Raw genomic sequence first — 12,155 nt, 5'->3', positions numbered from 1 at the left:
GGGGCAATGGAGGGTTAAGTGACTTGCCCAGAGTCACAAGGAGCTGCAGTGGGAATCGAACCCAGTTCCCCAGAATCAGAGTCCGCTGCGCTAACCACTAGGCTACTGAAAGAGAGAACAGCGCAGGGTACATTAGGAGCAGCTCCAGAAGAGGTAGGGCAACAGCAGTAGCGCGGGGAAGGGAAGGTAGTGAAGCTGCTGGCCACAGAACTGAGAGAAGGAAAAGGAGACGAAAGGATGCTCGCCTGCCACCCCACCCCCATAAATGCTGCTGCCCTAGGCAGATGCCTAGTCTATCTTTTTGCAGGGCCAGCCCTGGTGTAGGGAAAGTATTTGGTTAATCATTTTTTACATATACATCTTCTGGACAAGAAGCACTGTAGTTTGTTCCTCGACATCCTTTTGGCTAAGCTGCATGTAAATAAAAGTACAAGAATGTACTAATTGTATGGGTCATGAAGTTCATTTAAAAGGAGGTTACTGGGAAAATGAAAAGTAATGATGCAGATGCAGGTGCAGGATGAGGTAAGACACGGAGAAATGTGGATGGGAAATTGGACAGATAGACCGTATAATTGGACAAACAGGATAGGAATTGATCTAATGGTGAAAGAAGACATATAATAAACGGGGGAATTCGTATAGAGTTAGACAACAACCTCCTCCTTGTGTGTTGGATTTATCTCCTGGATGTTGTCTCCTTGCAAGTAATAAAGCTGCTTTAAACTGCTTTAAGCCTGATTTGGTCTTGTGGTGTTCGTGACTATTGGTAAAATTCTTTTAATACCTGGCAGTACTAGCAGCACTGTTCCCTCTGAGCTGAGCGGGTGTTCTCCAGCTGAATTACCACCAGTAGAGGGGGGGGGGGGGGTGCTTCAATATTGCGTTTTCAATCTTTAGGGTCAGGCAGATTCCCTGGAGCCCTGCAGAATGTGCCTGTCCCTCACTATTCAGAATCTCTTTTTCATCAAGCACTGCCATTTCCTCCCCTCCCCCTCCCCACAGCCAGTTTGAACTTCGTGGGTGTGGCTTGGATCTCTTTCAGGGAGAGAAAACTAACAACTTATAGCAGCAGCTTCAGAGAGCATTTTCCATCTCACAGATAGGCTGCAGAGAATACCTTCTCCTGCTTTAGACTTAGTCCCGCCCACCCACCCCTAGAGTGACATGTCTTATATAACCTCCCTATCAACCCAATCATTACTTTTACCTCACCCAAGTACACCTATTTCTATTCTTCTATCACTTTCTCCCACTACTCCAACCAGAGTTACACCTAATCACACCGACCACCCTTCAACATCTTCGGTCCTTCTGTGACTGTTCTCTTGTGCTTGACTGCTTAAATATTTTAAATTTAAATGCTTTACTTTTTGTCTATTAGATTGTAAGCTCTTTGAGCAGGGACTGTCTTTCTTCTGTGTTTGTACAGCGCTGCGTACACTTTGTAGCGCTCTAGAAATGTTAAATAGTAGTAATAGTAATGTGATAGCGAAACAGCTCCCCCCACTGGCAGGACAATAGACGGAGGACTCGCGCTCAGCTTAGAGGAAATAATGTCTAGCAACGACAAAAGCAGTCAGAACAGGGCTTGTGAGTTGGGCCGCTCACTCACCCATCCTAACCCTCTGCACGAGTTTGCAGTCTAATGGAAGCTTGTGCAGGAAATGGGAACAGATCCTATGAAAGCTCATTCATTCACGCAGTGGTGTTCCTGGGGGGGGGGGGGGGGGCAGTGGGTGTGGTCCACCCCGGGTGCATGCCGCCGGGGGGTGCCGCGCGCGCCTGTCCTCCGTTGTGCCATGCTTCTTCTCTGCCCCGGAACAGGTTCCTGTTCCGGGGCAGAGAAGAAGCATGGAACAATGGAGGACAGCCGCGCGCGGCACCCCCCCCCCCCCCCCGGTGGCGTGCACCCGCCGGGGGGGGGGTGTTCCTTCGCGGGGGTGTCCTTTTGCCGGGGGGGGGGGTCCGCGCTGCATCGGGGGGGGGCGCTGTACCCGGGGGGCGGGGCGCATCGGCGATCCGCCCCGGGTGCCAGCCCCCCTAGGAACGCCACTGTTCACGGAATCTGTGCTGACCGCTGCTGCAGATTGAAATGGGAGTCCAGAGGGAAGGGGCGTGCCTTCTTTCCCTGTGCGTTAATTTTTTTTTTCATTAAACTTGGGAGTCGTAACTTCTGTAGGCAGATACGTTAGAATCCTGCTCAGAGAAATGTATACAGGTTCTTATAATATTTGGGATGCAGTCTGGAATATAAAAAGAAAAATACCTATTAATGTCCACTTATCAAGCTCTTCTTTCATCCTTTCTATTTCTGAATTCAATCTTTCCTTTTCTTCCTCAGTTGTTTTCATAGCAGCGTTAAATTCTTTTTTCGCTTTCATTAACATATCATCGGTTTCTCTGTACTTCCTGCTTACGTCCTCCAGTTTTAACTCTGTCTTGTAGAGCTTGCTCTTCTCGAGTCTGACGTCGTCAGAGAAATTGGTCTTCAGGGTTTCATAATCTTGAGACATTTGCTGGGAAACCTGCATAACTGAAATTCAAAAGACATCAGTTAGACCATTCCATTTTTAGTCTATTCCATACTCAATAATTACAATTTTCATTGCTTGAACAATTTTAAAAGTGTATTTTTATTCCATGCATTACTAAACAGTTAGCTAAAGCTGCCTAATGTCCTAAAGGATTCACTTTTCTTGATTTCCAACTGTTTATTACTGTTTCCCCGAAAATAAGACCTAGTAGAGGTTTTGCTGAATTGCTAAATATAAGGCCTCCCCCGAAAGTAAGACCTAGCAAAGTTTTTGTTTGGCCCCGATGGGCAGGGCCGTGCCAACACGGTAAGCAGGGTAAGCACCGCAGGGGGGCGCCGACCTCTGGAGGGCGCCGCCCGCCATGCTTATCCTCGCCGCTTACCTGGACAAAAACGGCGCCTATTTTTGCTGCGGACCCACTCCCTTCTCTGGCCTGTCTTCCTCCTTCATCTTTTACAGCTTTCAAGTTCGGCGGAAGAGCAGGCCCACCCGCCCACCCAACATCCCTCGGTGTCGGTGCTCCTGCCATGACGGCTCCGTTCCGGCGTCCCTCCAACTACTGTGCGATCACTGCGATGTATCGCTCTCCCTCCACGCCGCCCGCCCGCCTGCTCTGCAGGCCTTTAAACTTCCAGACCTCCAGCAGTGTGCATCAGCGACATGAGCGCTGGCCTTTGGCCAGCCCCGGAAGCCTCCTCTGTACAACGTCCCGCCTACACGGGAAGCTGTACAGAGAAAGCTTCCGGGGCAGGCTAAAGGCAGCTCTTACATACCATAGCTGATGCTGCATGCCAGTGGAGCTGGAAAGCTTGGAGGCCTGCAGAGCGGGGTAGGGGTGGAAAGAGCTGAACAACCCCCTCCCCCCCCCCCCCCCCCCCCCGCATTATCCAGAGCCAAGTCAGTGCACAGAGACCCTCCCTCCCAAAAGAAAAGACGAAAAATGAGCACAACCCTTCCTCACCACTTCCCGCCAAAGGGGTATGATTGTCATTGAATAAATCTTGCTTTGTGTTCATAAATATCGGGATCGGTAAATGTACCACAGATTGCTGTACATGGAAATAATGATAGTAACAAGAAATTCTTGATAGGATTCACAGTTTGTCTGGTGCAGCCAAGGATAGAACAATCTCCTCCAGCCACAGGCTCCCGGCACAATGAAGAAATAGATGTCCATCAGTAACTTGAATCTTAAGGACTTTTATTCCATGCAGGTTTCTAGTACACAGTTCCAACAGCAGCATAGCACATACCAGGATTCAATACAGGCTCCAGTCTGGGCTCTTTATCCAGTGCACAATAAACAGTAATTCAATTCCAAACAGTTCTTTCAGTTCATCATCACAGTTCAGTCACCAAGCAGCAGTTTCTACCTTCTATCCTTTTTACCTTCAGGAGAGTTCAATATTTTAGGGACTCCTCCTACCCAAGGGTTTTCCCCTGTATCAGCTTCACAGTGAATTCAATACTTTTGGGACTTCCTCTCACCCAAGGAATCTCAGCCTGCTTCAGTACTTTAGGGACCGCCCTGCCCAAGGGTTTTCAGCCTGCAACTGCTTCTCTCCTTCCTTGCTGCTCTCCCTGAACTGAACTCCTGGGACTCCTTCCCACCTGCCTAATCAATCCCTGGCTTCTGCCTTCACAAGCAATCATTCTCCACTCATTAGCTTCTCTACACACCCATACCAGCTGAGTTGAGCATGAGCCTAATGAGGAGCTCCTGCACACAGGGTTTCCTATCTCTCTTTCCCCCTAGTGGCAGCCAATCTACCCCTCCTGTCAGCTTACACCCATGTCCTCCCTTATTGCAGCTAGGAGTCCAGTCCGGGTTTTCCATCTCAGCCCCTGGCTCCTTGCCTGCAATGCCTTCTGGGACTTGTAGTTCAGACTGAAACTGCCTTAACCCAACTATCCTGGATATGACTTTATCACAGTGATGACAACTACTGTACAGTATATAATAAATGTTAATTTTTTTTTTGTTCAACAATAAATGTGAATTCTTCTTCATGAAAAAATAAGACATCCCCTGAAAATAAGACCTAGCGCATCTTTGGGAGCAAAAATTAATGTAAGATACTGTCTTATTTTCGGGGAAACAGGGTAGAAATGCTAGTAAAAAAAAAACCGCCCGTTTCTGAAAGAAATGAAACGGGCGCTAGCAAGGTTTTCCTCGGAGTGTGTATGTTTGAGAGAGTGTATGTGAGAGTGACTGTGAGAGAGAGAGAGAGTGAATGTGCGAGTGTGTGTGTCTGTGAGAGAGAGAGTGTGTGTGTGAGAATGAGAGTGTGTGCAAGTGCGTATATAAGACACAGTGTGTGAGAGAGAGAGTGTGTTTCACACAGATACAGTGTGTGCGAGAGAGAGAGTGTGTGTGAGAGTGACTGTGTGAGAGAGAGAGTGAATGTGCGAGTGTGTGTGTGTGACAGAGAGAGAGTGAGACTGGACATAAATTGGATATGTCAACTATTAGAAATGAAGAGCACTAAACCAGTGACTTATTTTTCTATGGAACTTTGGAAGGCTAAATGCTTTGAAAATATGCCTCTTAATCATCCAATTTATGTCATTATTATGACATTGTAACATCTGTTTAGTACCTAGTTCTAATTAGTACAGTATGAAAGACATATTTAAATATATTCAGCAAAGTTTCTCTTAATTAGCTTCAATAACGATCGATGCAACGATTAATACACGTAGCTTGATTTAGCATTAACTAAGGTTTTTTTTGCTATTAGCGGCCTGATAGAGACAGCATGTCTGTCCTCATAGAACTGCGAATGCCAAGGGTGTGATGATGGTTCTCTACTCAGCCAGTCACGATTCGTTATGACTGACGTGTGAACTGAGCACTTTTCACAATATATTTGTATTCATTTTTGTGATTTAATGTATTAGATATAATTGGGCAATATTAGTTTTGGAAAATGCCTTAAATGTTTACAATCATTGATATCATTCAATTGAAGAGCCTATAACAGCAGAATAAATGCAGAAATGCAAAGTGATGCACTTAGGGAGTAGAAATCCAAGAGAGGCGTATGTATTAGGCGATGAGAGTCTGATAGGTACTGAGGGGGAGAGGGATCTTGGGGTGGTAGTATCCGAGGATCTGAAGGCGACGAAACAGTGTGACAAGTTGGTGGCTGTAGCGAGAAGGTTGCTAGGCTGTATAGAGAGAGGTGTGATCAGCAGAAGAAAGGAAGTGTTGATGCCCCTGTACAAGTCGTTGGTGAGGCCCCACCTGGAGTATTGTGCAGTTTTGGAGGCCGTACCTTGCGAAGGATGTTAAAAAAATGGAAGCGGTGCAAAGAAAAGCTACAAGAATGGTATGGGATTTGCGTTCCAAGACGTATGACCAAAGACTTGCTGACCTGAACATGTATACCCTGGAGGAAAGGAGGAACAGGGGTGATATGATACAGACGTTCAAATACTTGAAAGGTATTAATCCGTAAAAAAATCTTTTCCGGAGATCGGAAGGCGGTAGAACGAGAGGACATGAAATGAGATTGAAGGGGGGCAGACTCAAAAAAGATGTCAGGAAGTATTTTTTCACAGAGAGGGTGGTGGATGCTTGGAATGCCCTCCCGCGGGAGGTGGTGGAGATGAAAACGGTAACGGAATTCAAACACGCATGGGATAAACATAAAGGAATCCTGTGCAAAAGGAAGGGATCCTCAGGAGCTTAGCCTAGAATGGGTGGCAGAGCTGGGGGTTGGGAGGCGGGGCTAATGCTGGGCAGACATAATCGGTCTGTGCTGGGGCTGGTGCTTGGGAGGCGGGACTAGTGCTGGGCAGACTTATACGGTCTGTGCCCTGAAGAGGACAGTACAAATAAAAAAGTAGCACATATGAATTTATCTTCTTGGGCAGACTGGATGGACCGTGCAGGTCTTTTTCTGCCGTCATCTACTATGTTACTATGTTACTATGAATGATTCTACCAGTTAACTGGTAGGTCAGTTAGTGATTTTAAAGGGATATTTAGGTGATATTGATTATAATAAAGTTTCTATTAAATTGTTACTTATGAAGTTTGATCAATGATTATGTAACATTTTGTGGATTCAGTTTAGTAATCATTGTTTGATTGGATAGCCTGGATATATACTGGAAATGAGCTATGAGAAACAGATCAACTTTTTGGAATCTGTCGGGTTCTTGCGACCCAGACTGACCACTGTCAAAGACAAATGTTGGGCTTGATGGACAATGGTCTGACCCAGAATGTTCGTATATTATCAGCTAATTCATGCCTGTTTTCCTATTTAACATAACAGAATAAAGAAAATGTTTCTTCACTCAACGTGTAATTAAACTCTGGAATTTGTTGCCAGAGAATGTGGTAAAGGCGGTTAGCTTAGCGGAGTTTTAAAAAGATTTGGACGGCTTCCTAAAGGAAAAGTCCATAGACCGTTATTAAATGGACTTGGGGAAAATCCACTATTTCTGGGATAAACAGTATAAAATGTTTTGTGCATTTTGGGGATCTTGCTGGGTATTTGTGATCTGGATTGGCCACTGTTGGAAACAGGATGCTGGGCTCGATGGACCTTTGGTCTTTCCCAGTATGGCAATACTTATGTACTTATATACAGTACTTATATCCTGTACGAAACAGGGGTTTGTTACTCACATTTTACTCCCAGCACTATGGTCGCTGCCAGCAAACTGATGCAGGCCACCAGCAGAATAAGCACAATGTAAGGCGCCCAGGTTCTGAGGACGGAGAAGCCTAGAAAGCAGAGGCAGAGAAAGCTCAGTTAATCAAGAGATTCAATCACACCTTATTACATTTTCCAACCCAGCAGAAGTTGGAAAAAAATAATATAAACGGGGTTAAGCACAGGTGCCTACAGTCGTGTAACGCATGACAATTTGGAATGACTGCCCGGCTACCGCATGGCCCATGAGGTAATTTCATTTTTTACACACGCCAGAAAATATATTTTATTTTGTGGCGCGTGGTGAAAAACTGGGTGGTAATCGGCATTCTACGTGCGCAGATGATTACTGTGCAGTTAACAAGAGAGACCTTTCCGTTAAGTGAGAGGGTGGCGGGTAAGGTCTCATACCCACAATGCACGCATGCCAATTTTTCATTTTGCCACACGTTCATTTTTAGCAAAAAAAATTTTTAAAGGCCTTTTTTACAGGTTTGCTGAAAAATGAATCTGTGCGCACCCAAAACACGTGCCCTACACTAGCGCAGCCCATTTTTCATCACACTTTAGTAAAAGGACCCCTGAAAATGTAATAAAATAGAATGAAACTTGGCAAAAGAGACAACTGGGAAAAACAACCCACAATGAGTTTGAAAATGAGCCTTTGCTCGTCAGAATGCCTGTTGCAAGTTTAATAATGAAACTGGATTCTGGACGCTTGCTGTTATACTTCAGAACTTTTTGTACGTTTGGATCAGGGGCAGATTGACAGTGGTCTGGTCCCCCCCCCCCCCCCCCCCCCCCCCGCCCAGCCACTTGCCCAACACACCCCTCTACCGCCACACTGCTGCTCCCCCTACCTAAAGAGCCCTGGTGGTCTAGTGGTCTCTGTGAGGGAGGAGCATGTTCTTTCCTGCCCACTGCACTGCCACTATTCCCCCCACCTGCCGGCGCTGCTGTATTTTCAAAATGGCAGCCGACACTTCCCGCGGTAGTCTCGCGGGTCTCAACAGTCTCGCAAGACTTCCGCAGAGCGTCTTGGCAGCAGGACCGCCAAGAGGCTAGGCCGGGCCTGGGGCAAAGCCGGCCCGCTGCCGCCCTTCCCCCCCCGGTCGCTCCCCCTGCCACTGTTACTCCCTCCGCCGCTGCAGTCTGCGGTCTCACCTGCCTGCCTCCACGGCTCCGGGCCCCCTGCATTCAAAGCGACAGTCGCAGTTCGTGTCTCTTCTGGCCTTCCCTCCCTGTGTCCCACCTTCGTCTGATGAAACTTCCGGTTTCTGTGAGGGCGGGACACAGGGAGGGAAGGCCAGATGAGACACGAACTGCGACTGTCGCTTTGAATGCAGGGGGCCCGGAGCCGAGGAGGCAGGCAGGTGAGACCGGGGACTACAGTGCCGGCAGCCTGACTCCGGAGCCAGACCCCCCCTTGGAGGCCTGGGCCCGGGGAATTTTGCCCCCCTTGCCCCCCCTCTCGGCGGCCCTGCTTGGCAGCCATTTTAAAGTATGGCAATGCCGGGCAGGGGGAATAACAGCAGCACTGTGGGCGAGAAAGAACTTATTCCCCCCCCCCCCCCCCCCCCCGCAGAGGCCACTAGATCACCAGCGGTGTGCCTTTAAAGGTAAGACCGGGGAGGTCTGTAGTGTGCAGCGGGCATCCGGGCAGAGCCTCTCAGCCCTCGGGCACTGCCCAGTTGCCCGAATGGTCAGTCTGCCCCAGGTTTGGATGCACTGATGCTGTTAAATAGGCCTAAAGGCCAATGGCGGGATGGAAATCCTTCTCCCATAGGAATGCATTGTGCCATTTATAAGGGAACTTTTTTTTCTGGAATACCTGTGATCTGGTGCATTTTTGTATCATCCCCACACAGCGCGGATAACCCCACTATTATCAACACCCCAGATTACACCCTCCCTATCTCAGACAGCCTGAAAATCCTCAGCGTTACAATGGACCGCAACTTAACACTAGAAAGCCAAGTGACATCCACAACAAAGAAAATGTTCCATTCAATGTGGAAACTCAAACGCTTGAGACCAGTCTTCCCGAGGGGAAAACATTTTGCAACCTTACTGCAATGGAATTTATGCGGGATGCAAAGAACAAACCTTAAAGAAACTTCAGACCGCTCAAAACACGGCAGCTAGACTTATCTTTGGAAAAACGCGATTTGAAAGCGCAACCCCCTCCCCCCCCCCCCCCCCCCCCCCCGCGCGAAAAACTACACTGGCTCCCAATCAAAGAACGCATTGCTTTCAAAATCTGCACTCTGGTTCACAAATTATCTACGGTGAAGCTCCGGGATACATGACAGACTTGATCGACCTACCAACTAGAAACACATCCGAATCAACACAAACATACCTAAATCTGCACTACCCAAGCTGCAAAGGACTCAAATATAAATCAACTTACGCGCCCAGTTTTTCCTACATAAGCACACAACTGTGGAACGCATTACCAAAAGCCTTGAAAACTACAAAAGACCACCTAAACTTCCAGAAATCACTAAAAACCAACCTGTTTAAAAAGGCATACCCTACAGATCCAACATAAATGCCTGATATCTGCAACATAACCAAACTAAAGCATGTAATGGACATAACACAACTCTTCCGCTGTACGATTCCCTAGTGTGGCTGGGTCACATGAACTTTATCTTACCACAACATCACTTTGTATTTGTTTATACCAGAGTCTGTAACGCTTCTCCGGTACTATGTAAGCCACATTGAGCCTACAAATAGGTGGGAAAATGTGGAATATAAATGTATCAAATAAAATAAAAATAAATATTAAAATGGGGCAAACACTTAGGTATGTCATGGGCAATAGTATTCTGTAATGGAATCTTGGTGCCAAGATGCTGTTATAGACAGGGCCGTGCCTAGGGTCTCCGGTGCCCCCCTGCAGTTGGCCCCGCCCCCCCCCCCCCCCCACGAAAACGATCGCTACACTACCCGCCCTCTTCTCTCCAGATCCTTTTCCTTTTTTTTTGTTTAAATTTACCTCTGTCCAGCGGCAGCGTAGCGTTAGTGAGAAGGAGGCAGCGCTCCCCCGCCCCGACGTGTCAGTCTTCCCTTCGCTCAGTGTCCCACCTTCTTCTGATGTCATTTCTGATGTCAGAAGAAGGCGGAACTGAGCGAAGGGAAGACTGACATGTCGGAGCGGGGGAGCGCCGCCTCCTCACTAACGCTACGCTGCCGCTGGACAGAGGTAAATTTAAACAAAAAAAAAAAGGAAAAGGCTCTGGGGAGAAGAGGGCGAGGTAAGCATGGTGCGGCGGGGTGCCCCCCAGAGGATGGCGCCCTCCTGCCATGCTTACCTCGCTTACTATGTTGGCACGGCCCTGGTTATAGAATTGCTCCAAATGTGTGTTTTCACCAGTTTTTCCCCCATACCACGATTCATCCCATTCCATTAAATTTTCAGAAAGTTATTTTGTTCTCAGATTGAGAGACAGGTAGACGGATGTTTCTCAAACCTTTTTCTGTATGTTTTTTTTTTTTATGTCCATTGGATTGGAATGATTAAAATGACCCCTGGTGCTTATCACTAAAAGCTATGAAAAAGGGGAATCCACCACCGAATCATCAACTAACTCCCAGCACCAGCAAAACACCCGGATCTCAGCTCCCACAATTTCAAAAATAAAGAAAACAAGGCAAAAGCTTTTTAAAAAGTATTTGTTGCAGATTAACAGAGGGACCTCTGTGCTCGTACAAAACCTACTATCTCAGCTGCAAAACCCAAAAAGGAAATGTCACCTTCCTCTCACAATGAACTAAAGATGAAGACTAGGGGACACTCGAGGAAGATACATGGAAATACTTTTAAAACAAATAGGAGGAAATATTTTTTCACTCAACGAATAGTTAAGCTCTGGAACTCTTTGCTGGAGGATGTGGTAACAGTGGTTAGTGTATCTGGGTTTTAAAAAGGTTTAGACAAATTCGTAGAGGAAAAGTCCATAGTCTGCTCTTGAGACAGACATGGGAAGCAACTGCTTGCCCTGGGATTTGTAGTATGGAATCTTGGTACTCTGACATTCTTCATGGAATTTTGTCACTCATTAGGATTCCAGAATCTTGCTACTCTTTGGGATTCTACATGGAATCTTGTCACTCTTTTGGGATTCCAGAATCTTGCTGTTCTTTGGGGTTCTACATGGAATGTTGCCACGATTTGGGTTTCTGCTGTTTGGAAAGGAAGGGATCCACGGAATCTTAGCGGAGATTAGGTGGTGACGCTGGTAATTGGGAAACAAAACGGGAGCTGGGCAGACTTCTACAGTCTACGCCCTGATTGTGACTGAATAGATAGGGATGGGCTGGAGTGTAAATTTTAAGGGGCTTCGACGTTAGCTTCAGAACTTAGTACAAGAACAGTGCTGGGCAGACTTTTACGGTCTGTGCCCTGAGAATGGCAAGGACAAATCAAACTCGGGTATAAAGTATCACATACCATGTAAAATGAGTTTATCTTGTTGGGCAGACTGGATGGACCGTACAGGTCTTTATCTGCCGTCATTTACTATGTTACTATGTGCACTAAGAACAGTCCTTGCAAGACTACATGAAATGCTTACTGAGAAGACACACACAAGCTCCCAATCGGATATCACTATAAGAATTAATGAAGAGCCTTACCTTCTTTCCCAGTCCTAGCTGCTTCAGGGGTTGCCTTTGATTCTTTAATCCTTGGTCCCTGTACATTTTCATAAGTGATCTCTCCACCCTCGTCCTCCTGCTCAGAGCCTGCAGTAAGACCAAGGAGACAGGAGAGCAGTGTTACCTGGACATATTGGTGAAATGACTGGCGTGTGTGTCTCCATCCATTGAAGGAGAAGGGGAAAGGGGACACCCTTTACCTGCCTTCTGAGGCTCAGGACATTTGAGTTTCTTAGCGTAGGACACAAATTGCAGATCGGCGTAAGTAACATCAGCCATC

At 47.0% G+C, this 12,155-nt stretch overlaps 1 protein-coding gene across 3 annotated transcripts in view; it reads right to left on the bottom strand.

Annotated features, from left to right (window-relative positions):
- Positions 1-12,155, bottom strand: part of LOC115461796 (B-cell differentiation antigen CD72-like) — a 49,253-nt gene extending 37,098 nt beyond the window's left edge. For 2 of the 3 annotated variants that reach the window (XM_030191841.1, XM_030191840.1), the window contains exons 1-4: positions 12,076-12,155; positions 11,855-11,962; positions 7,180-7,278; positions 2,270-2,536 (exon numbers count right to left, since the gene is read on the bottom strand). In XM_030191841.1, the coding sequence (XP_030047701.1) occupies positions 2,270-2,536; positions 7,180-7,278; positions 11,855-11,962; positions 12,076-12,154 (553 nt within the window). In that variant the 5' untranslated portion in view covers position 12,155. The remainder of the gene's footprint in view (positions 1-2,269; positions 2,537-7,179; positions 7,279-11,854; positions 11,963-12,075) is intronic. The other variant, XM_030191842.1, reaches the window with a different exon arrangement.

The sequence above is a fragment of the Microcaecilia unicolor genome, chromosome 2 (genome assembly GCF_901765095.1).
Source record: "Microcaecilia unicolor chromosome 2, aMicUni1.1, whole genome shotgun sequence".
Taxonomy (NCBI): domain Eukaryota; kingdom Metazoa; phylum Chordata; class Amphibia; order Gymnophiona; family Siphonopidae; genus Microcaecilia; species Microcaecilia unicolor.
The sequence above is the reverse complement of the archived record's forward strand: the minus strand, read 5'-3'. Positions and strand labels throughout refer to the sequence as shown.